This window comes from Labrus bergylta, chromosome 2 (genome assembly GCF_963930695.1).
Source record: "Labrus bergylta chromosome 2, fLabBer1.1, whole genome shotgun sequence".
NCBI lineage: Eukaryota > Metazoa > Chordata > Actinopteri > Labriformes > Labridae > Labrus > Labrus bergylta.
In genome coordinates, this window is record NC_089196.1 from 10,756,749 (window position 1) to 10,778,583 (window position 21,835).

Sequence of the window (21,835 nt, forward strand, 5' to 3'; positions counted from 1 at the left end):
GGAGGTATGTTCTTGTAACTTGAAATATGTGCGAGCAGACCAGTAGTGTTTGAACACATCTGTGATAACCATTTATTGTTCTAGTTATGAGGGAGAGCTTTTGGGCTTTTAAGTCAATTAAATCTAAAATAGTTACTCTACAGTTGGAGTGTTTGAAAAACAATACAATTCAAACAAAAAATTAAACCAAACAACTTGCTTCATTGAATGCATCCAGCTGTAAATAATTGTTAATTTATAAATGTATTCATCGAGTCTATTTTACATTTTAATAATTCTACTGGACATAAGTCAACTACAACCATCAAAGTAAAATAAATAAATCAAAGCTTCTTTAAATGTCTTTTTCCCCACAGACTGCGTCTACGAATTCAACTAACTTATAATGACTGTGTCAACATGATGGGCATCAGAATCTGGATCATTTAAATTCCACACATCAGTATGCAGTGTTTACACTGATGATGAATGCATGATCATTTATATCTATCATTATTGTTTAAAGCATTAGGTATTATCTTTTAGCTTTTAAACAGTCAGATTATGGTTATATAAAATCATGGACAAGTCTTGTTAGTCAGTAGGTTAAGTAGGCTACATTTTTGATGCCTTTATCGGGCTTCGACATGCTTTATTCATTGTTAACAATCATTGACCTTTAGAATTCAATATGACTTTTACTTTTTTATTCAGTAATGAAGATCAATGTATTCAGGTTGGGGTTTTGGTTAAGTTATTTTACAACCTATTTAATTTCTCTTTTGAAATAATAATAGTTTACAATTCAATTCAATTCAATTCAAAAAACTTTATTTGTCCCCGGGGGGCAATTCAAACAATACAATAATAATGCTGTGATTTTGGAAATCTCTCATCTTCATTGAGCATACCGTCTCCAGATCAGATTATGACCAGAGGCATTTAGCCAGCTGTTCTCAAGCATAGCTCTCAAGTCCATAGCATAGATCCATAGTAGAGTGATGCATGCGGCTCTGTAGTGACCTCGAGACAGCCCCCCCGTTGTCTGTTTTCTCGCGAGAAGCCCCGAAGTTTCCGGTGTTGTGTATGTTCCTGGAAACATGGCGGCCAGCTTCCGCGGCCGTCCTATCCGGAGTCTTCGGATGCGAGGTAAGCGTGATAAACTCGACTCAGTGACGACCCTAAGAGTGGGTTCAGTAAAAAATACAACTTGTGACGCTCCTGATGACCTCGACGTGACCCCTCACCGTGTCCGCTGTGTGTATTTTTGACAGGTCGGAATGACAGCGGGGAAGAAAACGTCCCGCTGGATCTGACCAGAGGTAACACAGGCTTCATCACACCACAGCGATTACTGCTCAAAATGGATGAGGAGCTTTTTCTGCAAACGCCAGCAGCAATGCAGTGTACACCCTGTCATTCAGTGCACTTGTCCCGTCAAAGCAATTGTCACATTTTCTATTTTCCTTTTTTGTTTCGTCCTTATATATAACATGATAATAGCAGGCGGCAGCGGGCTAACTAACTAGCTGAGTTAGCGTCAGCTAGCTGCCACGGCTAACCAGCCATGACGACGCTCTGTTGTTTTGATTGGTGTGAGTGTGGGCAAGGTAGCCTGTTATTTAGCCAACCAAGCATAAGTGCAGCAGTCATGAATTGGTCGTCGCTGGCTGTAGGAGAATTTGTGTTTGAAGGCTGTTAGCTGTAAAGCTTTGAGACTGCAGAGGCTGCGCAGGATAGTTCCTCAGCCTGATCGGATTTATCCCCATCCCGTACCAGTGCTCCTCTGTCCCAGGAGAAACCAAGCCACTTACTGCTCTTTTCCCAATTGTTTTAACTATGCGATATATGGTCCTGATAAGATTGCAGCACAAAAAAAGGCCAACAGTGTCATGTTTCAAGCCCCCCCCCCCCCCTCCACCCCACCCCCCATAAAGAGACACTAAACCAGTGAGCTGCTTCATCTTTCATTTCCTGAGTCATTAGAAGTTGGGCATTGGTTAACCTAAATTTTACATTTTGTAATATTTCAGTGTGTGTGTGTCAGATGAGTTTGGCTCAATCATAATACTGATCTGTCTGTGCCCAAAGGTTCAAGATCGTGAAGCCACACACTCTTGTGCATTTTCTTTCACATCATTTTTTTCTTGCATCTAAATTCTTAGATTCAATAGATTCAGTTATCTGAATAAGTTATAAGTTCAGCTGGGATGTATTTATACATTTGTATACAGTATGTGTGTATGGATGGATTCCCACCACTACCCTGTCAGCTTAAGGACCTCTGCTTGTATCTAGTTAGTTCATTCATTTAACATAAACCTTGCTTGAATATACTGAAAAGGTGCTTCAATGCTTTTTTTAATTCATTTTTTTTTTTTTACTATTGTCTGTAATCCTTTGTTTGTACATTTTTTGAAGGAAAACGTTTTAATTTGTTACTCTTGCTCTTAGGTAGAGTGAATAAGTTCTTGCCAGGTAGAATGATGTGTCCAATGTTTTAAGCTGTCGTTTGCATTTTAATTGATATTGATGTAATTCTTATGAAAGTTTAATACTGGTAGAACTATCGTGCAAATTATTGCTAAAGTGCTGAGTCTTGCCAAGAAAATATCCAGTTGTCTTTTGTGAAGACCAACAAGTGTTACAGTAAGGACATACTAGTTGAAAGGAACTGAAAACAAAACACAGTTCTCTTGCAAACGCTGTGCTTTTACCGTCTAGGCCTTGTTTTGACTGTACACACCAAATTAGTGTCACCAGATAAACCAACTTCCTTCCTGCAACATATCAAATACGGTTCATCAACTGATATTATGACAATATGGTTAAATGCTTGTGTTGGTTACATTGTATTTCCCTTTCTTTCTCCTGCAGAACCATCAGAAAACTTCCGTGAAATCCTCCAAAATGTGGCCAAACCGCACGGAGTCAGTAACATGCGAAAACTAGGCCACCTGAACAACTTCATAAAGGTAACGCTGTCAAGTTCTGAGCCTTTTACCAAAGGGTTTTATTTTCTATTTTTGGCCGTGTTTTAAACACTGAGAATCTGTAGAAGCTGTTATTTTCCAAAACCAGTTTGTAGATCCCTTTGAAGCTGAGAACACAGATTTTCAATAAGGTTGAGTCATTGTTCAGATGTCTGTAAAGATTGACAGGCTGTGCCTCCATCCTCTATAGTGTCACCACAGACTGTTCCCTGATCTTCTTCTCTTGGATGTTGCTGCCACCAGTCTAGCTGTGTCTGTTGTTATGACACTGAAGGTTAATATAAAAGGAGCTTTAAGGACGCTTAAGTACTTTGACCCAATGTCTGCCAAAGGCAGCGCACTGAGTTTAGAACCTCTGGTTCCAATGCATGAGTATTGTTTTAATGGTCTCTATTTTCTATTCGAAAAGCTTTTGGTGCATGGGTGATACCAGATTAGTGTCTCAGTCAAGGTCGGTAATTTGGATGTTAACAGCAAAGATTCAGGGACATTTGGTATGTCTCAATTGCTCACACAAATGTAAGCAACTTAGTTTTGTGTTAAGCCAAACAAAAGGGACCAGTAATAAAAGTAGAAGTCAGCTGTCATACACAGATTAATTGTTTGCATTTTGAAGGGACAAGTTAGACTCACAGTGTGGACAGATAAGTCTTTTCAAACATTTTTAAAAGCAAGTGCAGAGGGAAGCATTTTCCACACGTAAACAGTAGTTTAAAGTGCTTTCCCTAATGCTGACATGCCCAGTGTCAGCTCTGTTATGGACCAGTGATTGCTGCAGGGTGTTTTTCCGCCTTCCACCCAACAGATTCTTGCTTACTCTCCAGCCTTCCTGTTATTTTTAACAGGAATAACAGCATGTAGAAAATGAAAACATGACTTGCAAATTTGAAAGGATGAGGGAAAAACTTGCACTTGTTTTTCTAGATTTGAACTGATTTTTTAAGCTCACCCTCACCTTGTTCAGAGGTGTAGAAACCATTTGCATAGCTTTCAGAGAGTCAACATCACTGGCTGCTGATCGACTTTAGCTGATTTTTCTCTCTGCCTTCGGACTGTCTGTCACTGACATCTTTTGACCAGTCATTGGTGCCAGCTCAGCTAATCAGTGTTGTCCTTGTGCTGTTGGCACAGTCAGGCTAAAGGCTGAGTCTAATCTGTTCACCTAAAAATTTTGTTTACTACTGACGGAAGGTTAAAAGCCATGGCGTGTATGTGTGTGTTTACGTCTGTTGGAGCACCATGCTTCTGATTCCTTATAAGGGTTCCACAACAGTGAGGGTGACCTAATCCCCCTGCCCCCCTCCCGCCTGTATGGGCTCTGACAGCTGGTTCAAAACAACCCCCTACTCACCATGCTGTGTCACCCATCCCATCTTTCACCCTCTCTCCTCCCTTTGTTACTATCTGTTTTGTGTTATATGAAGTCAGAGCAAAAAAATAGACCCATTGAGTTGACCTAATTGTTTTCCCAAGAGGAAGTGCTGAGTGATAAATCACATTTTTGTTGTGTCTTTGAAATGAACAAGTGGGATAAATACCATGACATACTTCATATTCACACTTCCCATGATTGTATACGTACATGTGAACATTAAAATGATCATGTGTAGCCCAAAAAGCAATGGCCATGTCTTTACACAAATTGTACATAATTGCACAACCCTACTTTGTACAACTACAAACAATACGTTTCAGAGTGATTACATAGCTATTGCCTGCGAGTTGACCAAGCCTGTTGATGAAGGCGTGTTGTGATGAGCTGTTGTGGTGTTCATACAGTTTGAATCTTGTACACAGCAGCTGTGTGTGGGCTTCTGTTATTGATGTGAGGGCACTGCTAAGAGTGACAATTCATGATTAAAGCAGAGTCCAGTGTCAGGCCTAGTGCGGTGCAGAAAACCTCAAACAAATATGTGCAGAAGATGAATACAGAACTAGATCACCAAATGTTTACTTATTGCTATCAACCTCTATTTTGATAGATCCAATACAAACACACACACACACGCGTGTATATAATCAAAAAATGATGGAGGTGGCACATATCAACAACACCTGCTACTGTACATGTGTTTCCCCAAGTTACACTTTTGTTATTATGACCTCCATCTACCACCAGTGAAAGCACAACATTATCCAGTCACGACTCACCTACTCCAATCGAGTCAGCATGTAACAGACAAGTGGAAAAGTACAACAAACACACCTGCATGGCTCCTGCAGCAGCTGGCATGACAGTGTTCTGCTGTTTGAAATTTTAGATTGTCTCTTAGTTTGGTATTTTAAGTGGCAGTTTTGGATTACTTCTCAACACAACGTTAGTCAGTACTGATAGCCTGTTTTGTATAACCATGTTTATCTTTTAGATGCTGTAAACTCAGATTTGGATCCCCATTAGCTTCAGCATAGTGAGATGTTGTGTTTGTCTGTTTCTTTTGGGTTTTTGTTCATTTATGTACATTTTTTAGTTATTGAAGATATGCTATATGTTGTGGAATGTTTGTGTAGTGTGAAAAGAATATAAGATGATGTGTAAAATGTATTGTCACAATGTAAACTGCAGGCCCCAGGAAGAAGCTGAAGCTAATGGCGATCCAAATAAACAAACAAACACCCTGTCAGAAACTGGTTCCACCGTAATTGCTGTACTAGGCTTCTTTTATCCACAGAGACAATTAATTTATTTTCTGTCTTCTTGTTGCAGCTTCTATGCAGCATAAGCCACCGTGAGGAAAACTTTGGGTACACATACGAAGAAATCATCATTTGGTAAGCTTGTTCCAGCAGCCATTAGTTACCGATTGTATTATATGCATTATATTTTCAATTCATCGTCTTGTTATGTATGCATCTTCATGAAATTGTTTTGTAAGTCTAGCCCTCTGGGTATTCAGTTGAGGTCTTTACGGACATAAAATTGATGACTTTGCGATTAGAGAAGTATCTGCGTAGTTTTGGGCTATAATTGTGTGATTTCAATCCCCAGTTTGCGCCTAGCTCTACTTAATGAAGCTAAGGAAGTGCGTGCTGCAGGGTTGCGGTCGCTCCGCTACCTCATCAGAGACACCAGTGTGCTGCAGAAGGTGCTCAGACTACAGGTGGACTATTTAATAGCCAGGTGAGATCCTGCTTAAGCTGGAACAGTAAAAGTGCTGTCTCACGCTTACTTTCATTTTGTGGCTCAAAGGAATCATCTAGTTATCATAGGACGTCTATCTCAATTACTGCAAAAGTATTCTATTTGCTTTGAAATAGCAAGCCTCAGTCACTCTTGTTTGTCTCCTTCAGAAACATTTATTTATCTCAGGTTAATTTTGATAAAAAGAAAGGACATGACTAATTCTGCCTGTGTGCTCATTTAGATGCATCGACATCCAGCAGAGCAATGAGGGGGAGAGAACTCAGGCTCTGCGACTTGTACGAAAGGTAAGATAATATACATGTTTTTTTTAAATTTGCAATTGGCTCAGAGACTGTCATTTTGCTTGAAAACATTGTTTGACAGTTTGGTTGGCAGCAGTGTCAATTTGTGGACGGTGTGCACGACTCTGTGGGTGAGGCTATTTATAGCTCTTTCTGTAGTTTACTGTAAACTCTCCTCACACGTACACACTCACGGTCTAACACACATAGAGTCAGGGTCTGGTTTCAGTATCAGCCATCCAGGCAGAAATACAATCCCTGTGTGCCTTCAATGACATATAGTTTGACCTTATCACAACATACAGTTCTGTTATCACGTTTTGGATTATAATTTAAAAAGAAATAGATACTCAGAATGTTACAACTGGGGTTTTTACATTTAAAAAAACTGATGTCTTTCCAGAGTCCCGAAAAACTGGCAATGAAACCTTGTATTTATATTTCCTCCTCTGTTTGTCCTGACTTGTTTGATGGCTCATGTTCTCCTCTCCCTCTCTCTGTAGATTATCACTGTCAATGCCATGCTGTTCCCCACCTCTATTGCAAACTCTCTAATTGCTGTGGGTACTGATGGGCTCCAGGAGAGGGACCGCATGGTCCGCGCTGCCATCGCCATCGTCTGCGAGCTAGGTGATTACCTAGCCTTGGAGTTTTATGTCACAGCAGACTATTAAGGCCACAGACACAAAGCACTGAGGAAGTGGTACAGAAGTACCCTGTAAATAAATAGATTGTTATGACGCAACCATGAACTTTCTTTTGTGATGATTTGTAGCCTTGAAGAACCCGGAGGTGGTGGCCAAAAGGGGCGGTCTTAGCACCATCCTGAAGAGTGTCATCGACTGTCAGCTGAGTCGCATCAACGAAGCTTTGATTACCACCGTCCTCCATCTACTCAACCACCCACGTACCCGCCAGTATGTGCGTGTTGATGTCGAACTGGAGGTACAAACACACACACACACACACACACACACACACACCACACACACACACACACACACACACACACACACAGATATGAATTCTGGGGGAATTGCTTTGTATAAAGGAGCCTGTGTGCCAGGGTCATTCCTGTCAGGATGAACAGGGGTAGATTGCCCCTCTCTTTCCCATGGATCTTACAGTAATCACATACATGGTTGTATATTTTCACACATAGTCTGAAGCCCAGGTTGCACAGATTCCAGAGATATGTATAAAGAGTTTTATTATACTCAAAGAAACATCACAATAAGCAAACGTATCAATGATGGTGCCTGCTGATGGTTTAGAACTGCAAAGAAAGAATGGTTGTATTTTAAACTCATCTGTTTCTTCGGTTTCATCCTCCAGCAAATCCTCGCACCTTTCACAGACTTTCACTACCGTCACAACGCAGACACGGCTGAAGGGCAACTCAAGTGAGTGTGTGTGTTTGTGGTGTGTTTGGAGAGGTATGAAGAGTGAAACAATAAGATAGTGTTCATACACTTCCTGTGTTTACCTGCTGTTGTTGCTGTGCTCCTATATTGGTAGCACATGAAGCGTTGAGGAGAGTAGAGGGTTTTTGTAGTGTTTTTTGTGATTTTGAGGCCTGTTATCTGGGCCGCTTGACTCCAGCATGACTCGCCCGAGGATGTGACACGGGCCAAAGTCACACTAATCCTTAAATTCACTCTGAAAGATTTGCTTTGATATAAAATATCTTTCATTGATCTTCCTTGACTCCCTTTGATGCTTGGCTTTAGAGGAGTAGTTTGATCCCTTTTTGAAATGCTTTGTAGGATTTCGTGCCTTACAGTAATCTTGATCATGATGTGTTTATGGAACATTATGTCCTGTTCTTCATGGGTGTGTTTTCTTCTCACAGGGAGGACAGAGAGTCTCGTTTCTTGTCAAGTAGAATGGCCATAGTGGCAGCCTTTCGTTCCTGGTCTGGTAAGGATGTAGATGTAGTTATAAATGTACTATTTGTAGAATGATTGCTTTTAATATTGCTAGTGATTTAATGGAACATAATCCCTTGTTTTTCCCTCTGTCCTTTCTCAGGGATTATCAACCTATGCAAGGCTGGAAATTCTGGGATCCAATCTTTAATTGGCTTACTGTGTATACCAAATATGGAGGTTAGGGTGAGTGTTGACACAGCTGCAAACAAGGAAATGTTGAAAGGCAAGTCAGGAAATTCACAGATGCAAAATTTAGAAGTAGCTTTTGTTACTTAATTTAGTAGCAGAGAGCTAATTGACAGATCATTTGAGATAGATGAGATATCTTAAACCGTAAGTGAAACTTTTAGATTAAACTTCTAACAGTGTGATATCCTCTGCTGCTCTTGAACACACAAAGACCCAAAATAATCTTGGCAGTTTTGTGGTGGAGTCTGGTTAGAGTATGAGGATACAGAGTGAGTGATTAAAACACTCAGCACAGATAGATCCGATCACATAGTAACCCTGTTTCCTCTGGATTCAGAAAAAAACTCAGGCTTAGCCACAAGTTGGGTCAGTATTATGTTACACACTAGAGACATAAACAGATCAGATCTTTTGCTTTAAGTGAGGTTGAAGTAGATTGTTCTGCCACAAATGTGTGTGTATCTGATTGCTCTAATATGATTTGCCCTGCAGAAAGGCTTGTTGGAGGTGTTATATGAGATATTCAGGCTCCCTCTGCCCATTGTAACTCAAGACTTTACAGAAGGTCTTCTAAGTGTTGGTGAGTGATACGACTGATTCATTTTTATGCTTCCTACCAACATCTTTGTACCTTGTCATTTTGTATTCAGTCACAAACAAGTTCATAATATTCACACACACACACACACACAAGATAATCTCTGTTCCGGTCTTCCTCAGACCCCGCCAGGTTCCAGGACACCTGGAGACTTTCTGATGGGTTTGTTGCTGCTGAGGCCAAAGTCATCCTTCCTCATCGGGCCCGCTCTAGGTGGGAGATAATATGAGAGCATTACATGTTGAACAAAAGTGCAGTCAGTTGAGTTTCTACATGATCCATGAACTGTTTCTTCCTGTTTGCTGCATTAGGCCCGATCTGATGGACAACTACCTCGCGTTTGTTCTCTCTGCCTTCATCACCAGCGGGCTGTTAGAGGTGAGCTCAGCTTTGGGCTTGGTTCACAGCTATTTAGGCTTATCACACATTGTTGGTTCTCCTAATTCACACATTTTGCGTGTGTAAAACATGTTTGTTAAACCACTTCTGTTTCACTACAGGGTCTTGTGGAGGTTGTGACCAGTAGCGATGATCAGCTTGCTGTCAGAGCCACCATCCTCCTAGGAGAACTTCTACACATGGTACAATTCCAAATGCAGGAAGAATCTCTGACATATTTAGTTATTCAAAGTACTGTTTTACATTTTGAAGTACAGAAAACATTAAAACAATTAGGTCAATTAAATCAACATTGCAAACATTGTTAAAAATCTTTTTTTTAAAACACCTCTATCCTAATGATGATTCATTTTTTGTAGCTGATTCCAATTTTACATTTTTCTCTTGTATTCTCTATTTTATTTGTCTTCTATAGATGTTTCACAATCTTAAATATTTTCAATTTGTCTGGTATAATAGTGTGGGTGCACTTCTGTAGCATGGTGGAGAGGAACACACTCTGTCACTACATTTTTGTCTTGTCACTGCATTAAGTCTATGTTACAATATCTATAAAAAAAAGCTTTAAGCAGTTGATGATTCTAACAACAAATGCCCTTTTTACTTTCTTTTCACCTGTCCCTCTCTTGTTCAGGCAAACACCATCCTCCCTCATTCCCACAGTCACCACCTGCACTGCCTCCCCACCCTCATCAACATGGCAGCCTCTTTCGACATCCCCCAGCAGAAACGACTGTAAGTACTATCAGACTTGCTTGTCAGTCGTCCTTTATAATGTCTTTCAGGTTTAACACATTTATTAAAGATATATTCTTTTTCAATACAATTCTTGATCCAAACATTGTCCTCATTGATCAGCATTGCCCTTCTTACCATCAACACTGTAACAAGAGTGAAGTTTAAACAGAAAATGTTGATGAATGAATGTATCATATTTTACCATGCAATACTGTGCTGCTATTTCTTCCAGTCGGGCGAGTGCAGCAGTCAACAATCTGAAGCGTTTTCATGAGAAGAAGAAGAAAGGTTTGAAACCACACAGTCTTTATCTGGATCACATCATCCGCAAGTCTGTGTCCTCACACAGCCGCAGAGAGTCTCACTCGCGTGCCCACCGGGACATCTATGTCATTAAGGTAAACATGGACACACTCTTTAGTTTCTGCATTTAGCTAGTGTAGCAACCATCTGTGCTCCGATATCATGTTAGGATAGTTTATTCTCATATTCTCCTCCTTTTCAATAAGTTTAAATTAGCCTCAGTGTTCCCTAAAACATATCTGTGAAACTTCTTGCCAATAATCCACTCTGATCCTGTATTTGATCATGCCTATGAACCTCTCTATTTCAGCCCTGCTCAGAACAGGCTGTTTCTGTGTCTATAGCTTTAAATACAAGGGAGCCATGTTTAACCACGCCCCTCTGGTAGGGGATGATGCTCTGGCTTTCTTGCACCATGCCAAATTGTTTTCAGTGAGATGGCGGACTCCGAGGGCAGAACAAACACCTAGCTGTGGGAGTGTCACCCACCTGGGGAGGGGTTACTGCCCTTTGTGATGTCACAAAGGCAAAATCTCCAAACAGCCTCTTTGAGCACACATTTTCTGAAAAGTGGAGCAGGCAAAAGACGAGGAGGATGGACTTTTATCTTAATTAGGGAGTTTGTAGACGGACTAGGGATTTTTCACAACATGTGACCTTTAAGGAAATGTGCTTAATTGTCATACTCATCTTACCCCACAGTTAATAACAAATTCATCTTCTGAGATGTGTTTTGGTCAGCTTCGCACTGAAAAAGCATTCTGAAAAAGGCTCAGACACTGGCTTTCATCATAAAATAAAGGGACCCTTTGTGTGCTTCTAAAATAGTCTGATTAAAAAATGTTTGGGTTGACAGAAAACCACAAGACTTTGAAGTTGTTTACGTTTTGAAGAATGTCCAATTTTATTCAGCAAAAAGCTTGAATGAGTAAATAACCCAACCCCTAAATCACAATGTGTCATTTCCTATTTCTACACGTGTTAAATACACAACATATAATGTTCAATTGGTGTGGTTCTGTTGTTTCTAAGGAACTCTAAGTAAAGCCACCTGTTTCTGTTCAGTGTTTGTGCTAAGCCTCACTTTATGCTATTTTACTGAAGTTTTAGAACCGATGTGTACTTTATTTCTGTGCTTAAGTAAATAAATTAAAGGTGTAAGTGTGTTGCAGAGCTGAATAATCAATATTTACTGTGTGTGTCTTCAGGACACAGAAGAAGCACTGATGATGAATCTGAGGGACAGTCACATTCTCAACCACAAGCAGAACCTGGAGTGGAACTGGTTGCTTATTGCCACCATCCTAAAGGTCAGGTTGCCCTTATATAGCACCAAAGAGTCACATGTTTTTTGTTTTTTTTCCTTTGTCATGTTAAAATTATGTTTTTTTTTCTCCCCCAGTGGCCAAATGTAAACCTCAGGAACAATAAAGACGAACAGATGCACAAGTAAGACTCATTCGTATCATGGTTATTAATAGTCTGAAGTACTAATCTGACAGCTTGTTTTGAATACTTCTTTCCTTTCTGTGTTCTACAGGTTTGTGCGGAGGCTGCTGTACTTTTATAAGCCCAGTAGTAAGCTATACGCTGGGCTGGCGTTGGATCACCCAAAGTCCAGACAACTCACTGTGGTCGGCTGTCAGTTTGTGGAGTTCCTCATGGACTCGGACGAGGTTAGAGATGCCTGCACACACCTACGCAAACACACATTCCTATTTTCACCTTTAATCATTTTCTAACTCCCCTCTGGTCTCACCCCTTTTCTCCCGAATTTGTAATTTCACCAGGATGGCCAGGGCTACCTGGAGGACCTGGTGAAGGACATGGTGTCATGGCTGTCCTCATCCTCAGGGCTGAAGCCTGAGCGCTGTTTGCAGAGTAACGGCCTGCTCACAACACTCAGCCAACACTACTTCCTCTTCCTTGGGACTCTCTCTGCACACCCACAGGGAGTCAAACTGCTGGAGAAATGTGGCCTGTTTCAGTGGTGAGTGCGCAGAAAGAAAAGGATTCCAGAGCTTTGTAGGCAAATAGAATGTAGGACTGAGAAATGTTTGTTTGATGAATTTACACATTTGGTCAACCACTCTTTGTTCTGTGTTTTTTGCAGCCTGCTAAATCTGTGCTCTGTGAAGAACCAGGATGCTGTGCTGAAACTTGCTGTTTCCACACTGGACTACAGCAGAGACGGTCTGGCCAGAGTGATCCTCTCAAAGATCCTCACTGCTGCTACTGATGTAAGAAGGCCACAACAAAAACAAGGCGTCATATTCAAGGAAATAAATATTCTTGCATCTACACAATATTATAATAACATCCTCATGTCCTCTTTTTCTTCCTCACTGCCTCTGATCTGACCGAGCAGACATGCAGGTTGTACGGCACCAAACACCTCCGTGTGCTGCTTCGTGCAGGCGTGGAGTTCTTCAGCAGCTGGGGCATGGAGCTGCTGGTCACCCAGCTCCATGACCACAGCAAGGCTGTGTCCATGGAGGCCCTGGACATACTAGATGAGGCCTGCGAGGACAAGGTGACTGAATGAAAACACACATTTAGAGTGACGCAAGTTCAGGAGAACTGAAGAGCTGTTTGTCAGACTACAATGCATTAACTATATTTGACTGATATAAGATGCTGTGCTGAAATATGAATGGGTTTAAAAGGCAGTTAAGTTAAGATTATAGTATCTGTCTGACAGTTGTATTTTATGTTGAGCCTCTCAGTTGTCTGACTTGTTTGTGTTTTTGGTGGATCACAGGCAAACCTCCACGCTTTGATCCAGCTGAAACCAGCTCTGTCCCATCTGGGAGACAAGGGCCTTCTGCTGCTCCTCAGGTGGGGTTTTCACCACGACTGTAGACGCTGCTTTTTTTATTTTATTTTTTTTAAGCTTTTATTTTGCTCAGCATCATTTATTTTCTTTCTTGAACACTCTTCTTTGTGTTGTCCAGGTTCCTGTCCATTCCTAAAGGTTTCTCCTACCTCAACGAGAGAGGCTACGTAAGCAAACAGCTGGATAAATGGCAGAAGGTACTATCAGGATAAATACATCCACATCTTCAAAGTATTATATATATATTTAACTGATTTCAAATAGCTTCTAAATTACAATAGACCACGTAGTAATAGAGCTCTTTGATTGTAGGAGTACAACTTGAAGTATGTGGACCTGATAGAGGAGCAGCTCAATGAAGCACTAACAACATACCGCAAACCTGTTGATGGAGACAACTATGTCCGACGCAGCAACCAAAGGTGAGAAGTAGTTTGTTTTCATCTGGCGAGCTGCAGGATAGACTTTGGAGCGAGGTTCCCAATTCTTCTCCGTTTGTGTCTGCAGGTTACAAAGACCAAATGTCTATCTCCCTGTGCACTTGTACGGTCAACTGGTCCATGATAAGACAGGCTGCCACCTATTGGAGGCTCAGGTAACTACTGTTATTTATACACATTCTTAGCTCTGGGTTGTGAAGATTTTGAAGCCTTCTTCCTAATATCTGTTTTTAATCTCCAGAGTGTGGTTCCTGACCTCAGCTACACAGTACGCTCCCCGATGCTGGACACCTGGGAGGGCATTAAACAGCTGAAAGCTGCTCTCTGGGCCCTGGTCAGTGTCTCTTGCTATTGTTTTATGTCCCCTCAGTTACTCTGTCACTGTAAACAGTTATAGTTTAAGAGATGTTCTCTGATGGTGTTTGTTGTTTTTCTTGTAGGGTAACATTGGCTCTTCAAACTGGGGTCTGAATCTCCTGCAGGAGGAGAACGTCATTCCTGACATACTTGCGTTGGCCCAGCACTGTGAGGTGCTCTCAGTACGAGGGTGAGCTCATCATTTTCACTTTTTACCTTCAAGTAACAAGATTTTAGTAGAGTAGAAGGATCGCCAAGGATTTATGCCACCATGTTTTTAAGAAGTTCCATTTTCTCCTGCAGAGAAATCATTGTTCACAGTAATCAGGTTTTTCTTTTAGAGAGAGGACAGTTAAATTCATTATTACATTAATAAACAGTGATGAGTTAAATGCAAAAAAAATGAAAAGCTGCTTGTTGGGTTGCAAATCAGCAGGCCCCCAAAGACATGGAGCACCAAAATGGATCCTTCTACAGGGAGAGAGGGGCCGCTTCTGTTTTTAGGTGTCCAATGGGACTAATTGGCATGTTAAGTAGGTTCACTGACCTCTCTCTCGTCCACAGGACTTGTGTTTATGTGCTGGGTGTGATCTCCAAGACCAGACAGGGCTGTGAGGTGCTGAAGCAGTACGGTTGGGATGCGGTCAGACACAGTCGCAGGACGCTATGGCCTGTCACTCCAGAAGAGGTGGACGCACAGCTGACCTCTGAACTCTGCTCAGTACCAAGCACCCTCAGTCTGAATTCTGAATCCACTAGCTCGCGTCATAACAGCGAGAGCGAGTCTCAGCCAAGTACGTAGAACTGTCTGTGTCTTTTATTTATTTCTGTTTGTTGGGGAAACTCTAATGCTCTCATTGTTATCCATATTATCTCATTGTTTTCTCAGACATGTACATCCTGGACGATGACAAGTGCGACATTCTGGACTCGTCAGACGAGCCCTCTTACTATCTACACTCCAAACCAATCAAAGAGCGCAGCCCCTTCACGATCCTGGCCTCCACACGCTTCGTTCGCACTCGCTTTCTCAACTCTCTGTCCCTCCCGAGCAAGAAGCTGCGATCCACCAGCGACCCTAAGACTCCAACAGGCTCTCGCACCCCGACGGAACTTACCACAGGGAGTATGAGGCGGAACAGGACGGTGACAGAGCCGTCTGTGTACAGCCCAAACCAGGACGTCTTTACCCCTATGTTTAACGGCAGAGGAATGCCCAAGAGTCCCACAGTCAGCCTGGAGACGTCCTTTGTGGGGACGAGGGGGGGATCAGAGGAGCAGCTGGTGGACGGTAGGCTGGCCCGGGGTTCGGGTCTCGTCCTCAGTGGTCTAGGAGTGCACGTCGCTGTGGAGCACCCAAGCCGGGAGAGGGAGCAAAGCAGCCGAGAGCGTCTTGCAGGAGATGGCGGCTCTTCGTCCAGTGGAGGAAACATAGGAGGGGGCGGGGGAGGGTCTCAGTTTAAAAGCCGCAGTCAGAGCTTTAACACAGACACCACGACCAGCGGCATCAGCTCCATGAGCTCCAGCCCCTCCAGGGAGACGGTTGGAAACCCTGAGCATCCTGAACCTGAACCGGACTCTTCTGACTGCGTGAGCCTCAACACAGTGGTGTCAGCCAAGACTGTAAAAACGCTCTCCTCCCTCACCCCCCAGGCTCAGACCAACCACATGTCCACGTCTAAATCCTCCACTGTCTCTCTGGTGCCGCCAGGCTCATCGCACACTCTCCCCCGCAGAGCCCAGTCTCTCAAGTCTCCTTCAGTCACCACCATCAAGAGCCTGGCAGACTGCAGCTTCATGTACACCAGCCCGCGGGACGCGCTGGGCTATGCTACACTGAAGAGGCTGCAGCAGCAGAGGATACACCCGTCTCTGTCTCACAGTGAAGCGCTGGCATCACCCGCCAAAGACGTGCTGTTCACTGACACCATCACCATGAAGACCGGCAGCCTGGACTCTAGATTAACACCTCGCAGGTAAATGAAGCATTAATACAGCGGGAATATGACAGAAAACAGACAGTATGGTAACTGCATTAATCTGTTTGTCCTTTGCTGACATGAATATGGTTTTAGTTTTTTTTTAAAGATGTGTTTTGAGTCCTCCTAGAGAATAACTCAACATGTTTCCATATGTGCTACTGTTGCCTTGGAGGCTACCTGGGGCTGTGTTTTTCTTTCTCCCTACTTTGGAAATGACAGCTACAACTGTATTTTTGTGCACCCTCTGCTGTGTCTGTCAGGTTATCAGATAGGAGGGGTACCTGTCCAGAGCCCAGCGGCTTTAATCCGTATCGCAGGCTCTCCAGAACACTTGTACCGCGGTGGGTGGACCTACTCAGTGTCCTCCCAAGTAGATGTAGCATCTAGCAACGAATCAGACAAATAATGTGTCCTCCTCACTGCTTTTAAACAATTGCTTAAAATCCTGTATCCCCGTAGTGTGATTTGACCATGTGTCGTTTTCTGGTTGTTTCATCCTGTTAGAGCTGTAACTCTTTGTAGAAGTGCACACAGGTAGAGAGAGATGCCACCTGCTATTTTCTGTTGACTCTCACTTTTATTTGTTTTATTTATTATAGCTTAAAGATCAATCCAGGTGTTAAATGAAAAAGTTTTGCACGATATTTGAATCCCTTTTCATAGAAAAATGAGGGAAAAATTTATTCTGTGATTTAAATCCTTGGTCTTACGGGCAGTCTAATAATAATAATAATAATAATAATAATAAATTAGTCTAAATAGTTTTGTTTTGCAAAACTAATGAGAACCGCAGGTTTGGATTTGTTTTGTGCCCTAAGTTATTAAATAAAAAACAGCAAATTCTTTTAATTTAGAAACCTGAATCATCAGACATTGAGAATATGTGCTAAAAAAAACTCAATTACTAGATTAGTTATGTAGTGGAAGAAACATTTTCTGTTGATTAAAACAAAAAAAATTAAAATGTGTTTTTCACTGTATAATAAAAACGACTGATCTTTTGGTGCTTTAGTGTAGTTTCCAGCTGTGACAGTATCCGTGTCAGGTACATTAATGTTATCGTCCGTGTCCACTGCTGTGATGCCCTGATAGATCGCTGCAGTTCTTTAACGTGATCCCAGCTTCCCTTTTGGCTTTCTGTTCACTAAGCTTCTGTCTCTGTGCTTTTATCCAACATTTTTTCACTTACTCCTCATGTTCCTTATCTGTCCCAGTCTCTCCCCCCGGATCCTCTCACGCACCTCTCCTCTTGCCCTCCCTAGGTTCCTGAAGGCGCTGAGCTTCGCCTCTCTGGATAAGGAGGAACTCCTGAGTCCGATCAACCAAAGCACTCTGCATCGCTGCTCCTCAGTGCGCTCAATGGTGTCTAGCGCCACCTTTGGGTGTAACGATGACTACATCGGCCTGGCTCTGCCCATGGACATCAACGACATGTTTCATATCAGAGACTCTGCTTATTTTCAGCAGAGGGTCAGCCCGCCGTCTGAGGAGCGGAAATGCTTTCTCTTCGGTGATGGAGATGGTAAATGCATTTTATTTTAAATATATCATAACAATGTCAAAAAACACATTTTATTTGAGCTTTACACTGTTTTTATTTTTCTAGGTGATCGCCCTGCTATCCCACTCCTGAAGCAGCAGTTCAGCATCTCTGAGCTGATTGTTTGCAGAGGTGATGGCCAGAACCATATGGTGGGCTCAGAGGAGACGGGTTTGCAGGATCACACTGATGAGAGCTGCCTCTACTGTGTCGGAGCCATCGTCCTGGGATACCCCACACAGCCACAGATCAACAGCACACACCCCCGCACAGGTGGAACTTTACAAACATACACAGTCTGTCACATGAACATGTTTTAAATTCAGAACAGAATATGATGAAGTCTTTTTTCCTAAACAGATTATGTTGACTTCCCGTCATGGGGCGGGCAGGGTGGCCATCGCCTGGAGGTGATGCCTCAGTCGAAGTTCTCTGGTGTGTCGGGCTGCAGCGACGCTGCTGTATCACAAGGCTCAATCTGTAGCACACCCACACCTGCTGACATAGTGCTAGGTAAGAACATAGTGAAACCCACCCTGAGTGTTTTATAACACCAAACAAAAATAGACACTAGGCGGCGCTCAAGGCAAAATAACCAAATGATACGCTCGATCAACTATCCAAAACTCAAAGCAACACTATGAGTTGAACAGACAGGATGTATACACAACTAAAATGAATGTCCCATGAAGGAATTATTCGTAGTCTAAATATGAAAAAGTCGAGCTAAGAGAGAACAAATGAGAACAACTCCTTTACATCCTGTACATTTGTGTTTTTTAATGTTAATTTTATCGTTGTGTTGTTACTTTGTTGTTTTTATCTCTGCTCTGTAAGGTGACCTTGACAGTTTTGAAAGGCGCCTTTAAATAAAATGTATTATTATTATTATTATTAACTATTTAAGGCATAACAACTGTGTTTTCAATTGCTGGGATCATTTGGAGTCATATTTGATAGTTTGCACAAGTTTAATTTTTCTGTAAGCTCAAAATGATATAACTGTAAGAAGTATGAGTGCTCACTCAGGGTTCACTGTGAGACAGAACCATGCTTATGTCTGAGAAGTCACTTTGAGACATTTAAGAAAATGTACAAAAAGTGCTCATTTTTGTCTAGGAAACATAGATAAGACATACGTACTATCTTACCATTAAGAAAAAAAGGGAAATGTTATTATTGAACGTATTTAAAATCAACCACACAGGGCGCTGGTTTGCCTCGCAGATAGTTTGTGCGGCCCATGTAGAGTCTGTTGCCCTCCAAGCGGGCGGTCCATGTTGGACTCTGACCTGTGGCTTATATTTAATTATGTGTGTCTTTCAGGTGGTAAGGCGATATCAGAGGATGGTCCTGCCTCCCGGGTCTTGCTGAGGAAGGAGGTTCTCCGTCTCATCATCAACCTCAGCTCCTCTGTAGGAACCAAAGGCCACGAAACAGGACTTCTGACGTAAGGCCCTCTCTACTCTTTAATATGAACGCTTTTTTTTTAAGATGCACGTTCCCTTGAAAATATGTTTTTTTTCTTCAGGATAAAGGAGAAGTTTCCCTACGCGTTTGACGACATCTGCCTGTACTCTGAGGTTTCTCACCTCTTAGCTCACTGTATGTTTCGCCTGACCTCCCGACGATTCATACAGGAACTCTTCCAGGACGTGCAGTTCATGCCAGTGAGACACACTTTGGCCTTCTTTTTTTTAAATTCCTGTTAGTATCAAATACTCCCAAGTTTAACACCCTTCTTTCCTCTTTTCCAGATGTATGAAGAAGCCGAGGCAATCCTGACAAAGCTACCAAAACCTGTTGAAGAGGATGTTGACCCTCCTGCAGAATCCTGATTACCCCCCCGCCCAGTGTTTTTTTTTTTTCTGCACAGACCCTGTCCTAGCACCCTACAAACATGAACATCATAGGCAAGGAAAAAATAGAACATGGTTAAAAAAAATGGGGAGCATTTGGTATGGTTCTGTTGCTCCAAACAGAGTATAAGCCAAGGGAGAGAAGGACACGGAGATCTTCGCTCACTTTTCTTCCAACAAACAAGATCTGGAAACAAAGGACTTCAATATCTGTAAACAAAACCTAACCTGAGACGCCTAATGCTATTTCAAACGTATTCTTTTTTTTCTTTTTTTTCTTTTTACAGTTTACAGTTAAAAGGGGGAGCCGTTTAACCAAATACTGTTTTCAAATGGATTCAATCTTGAGCAACTTGATAAAACATCAACATAAAGCTGAAGGACAAGCTGGATCATTAAGGCAAAGACTCAATTTATAACAAAAAAAAAAGAAGAAATAATTCCAAACATGTTATCTCTTTTCAGAGGTTGTGTTTTTTTCTGTCATGAAATGAATAAGGCATGTTGTTGTGTCAACCCAGTGATTCCTCGGACCCTGCGTTCTTTCTCTCCTTCTGAAACAAAAAAAAAACACTACATAGAGGAGGGTCCTGCTGTTTTCACATTTCTGGAGCCTTCCTGGTTCACATCCCGCCCCACGTGTGCATCTGCTTCTCTTGCCTTGCCACTTCCTACAACCTGTAGCCTCTCGTCAGCACAGACAGCCAATTCCTTTTCTATTTCTTGTATCTCAGACAATCAAACATCACTAGTATTGTATTTTCTAAAGCACTATATATATGCCACCATTACACAGTACAAGAGAATAGCGTGTAGACTTATGCTAGGTTATGCCATCCTTTACTCGCGTAGGATCTTTTCTGTCTTCAGCCATTGCATTAGTGGTAAAGCTTCTCAGGAGGTGGGAGGATGTTAAAAGGATGTTAAAAAGATGTTCACGTTATCTGTTGATTGATGCATTACAGATTTAGCACCAAATCTGATGTCTCCCATCCTGTAAGCCCAGCAGCAGCCCGACTCTTTGCCTTCTTACCTCTGTGCTTCAGTCCCCTGCATGTGCAACAAGCATGGCAAAGTTGTTATGTCACCTTAAAGTGTTTCTTGCTTGTAAAACGTTTTTTTTGTTTTTTTTTTAAAGAAATAGGTTGCCATAACATGCTGCCATTACATGTAGGAATATATCAACCCCTGAAACTGTTTCCACAATGCAATATCACTGTCTGTCATTGGCTGAGATGGAGGAAGAGGAGGGAGCGAGAGAGACGGGGAGTGCGATGACTAAAGGATTTGTAAAAGGTTTCAAGGGAAACGGGGGATCTCTGTTTCCATCGGCTTGTTTTTTGCTATAATGCTGCTACACAAAAGGACTCATAGAGAGATAATTCATAGATCAGCTGCGTGATGTCAGATCCGATCTATTTATTATAAGTCTGTACCATAGAGTGAGCTCAACCAGAGAAGAAGAAAAAAAGTTATTTATATTTTTCCTCAAGACTGTATTATAATTTAAAAAGATTTTTGTTTTGTTTTGCCTGAATCGTGGTTTCCCTTGTATAATGTGTACAGTATGTTTTTGGGGGCTTTGACCTAAAGAAACATACAATCCTATCAAAGGGATGCATTGTTAATAAAAGAAAACATTGGAAATACCCAAAATGTTCCATCCTCTGTTTATTTATTTTCTCAGTCATTTATGTCTAAATGTACTGTCCCTGTAGTAGTGGAACTTGGGCCCCTAAAAGTTGAGAGACCCCTACCCGAGGTAGAACAAAGCACGACCATATTTTTTCATAACTTGAACATGTCTAGTTTATGAAACGGATTGTTGTATAAAAATATTTTACTGCAAAATAACTTTTTTTGGATGTTTTATGCATCTTAAAAAAAAACGAAAATAGGTCAAATTAGGGCTTCTCCAAAAGGGACAGCTCTAGCCTTATCACATGTATCTCTGGGAATCGGAATCAGAATTTCACCAAATTTGGACAGGATGTTCACAGATAGTTATTAGTTACAATTATGCAAAGTTTTTATCAATACCATTTTCATTTTTTGAATTTTTCACACTTAAACACACGTAGTTTAGGCGGAAATTGAAAATTGAAACAAAAATTCAAAAGGTATGTATGTCAACGTCTGTCATTTTTTAAGTAAGGACACCAAACATTAAAATATGTCATTTGTATCTTCTTTAGACTGTTATCTCAACATAAAAGCAAGTTATTTGACTTTTCACTTGACCCTATGCTGTCACCAGCCCCTAACAGG

The 21,835-nt window shown here is 41.7% G+C and overlaps 1 protein-coding gene across 1 annotated transcript; it reads left to right on the plus strand.

The window, feature by feature from the left end:
* The first annotated feature begins 834 nt into the window (after nt 1–834).
* Nucleotides 835–21,223, plus strand: LOC109983334 (rapamycin-insensitive companion of mTOR-like). The gene is made up of 37 exons (XM_020632997.3): nt 835–1,128; nt 1,254–1,301; nt 2,857–2,954; nt 5,677–5,741; nt 5,959–6,090; nt 6,335–6,398; nt 6,899–7,025; nt 7,171–7,340; nt 7,731–7,798; nt 8,248–8,315; nt 8,427–8,509; nt 9,008–9,095; nt 9,236–9,326; nt 9,425–9,491; nt 9,614–9,694; nt 10,147–10,247; nt 10,483–10,648; nt 11,762–11,863; nt 11,956–12,002; nt 12,094–12,229; nt 12,344–12,543; nt 12,667–12,793; nt 12,922–13,086; nt 13,315–13,391; nt 13,508–13,586; nt 13,702–13,811; nt 13,897–13,984; nt 14,071–14,163; nt 14,270–14,376; nt 14,751–14,980; nt 15,076–16,162; nt 17,431–17,690; nt 17,775–17,981; nt 18,069–18,221; nt 19,035–19,158; nt 19,240–19,378; nt 19,466–21,223. Exons 1-37 carry the CDS (start codon nt 1,080–1,082, stop codon nt 19,544–19,546), a joined length of 5,178 nt encoding a protein of 1,725 aa, XP_020488653.2. The 5' UTR covers nt 835–1,079; the 3' UTR covers nt 19,547–21,223.
* Nucleotides 21,224–21,835: the final 612 nt, after the last annotated feature.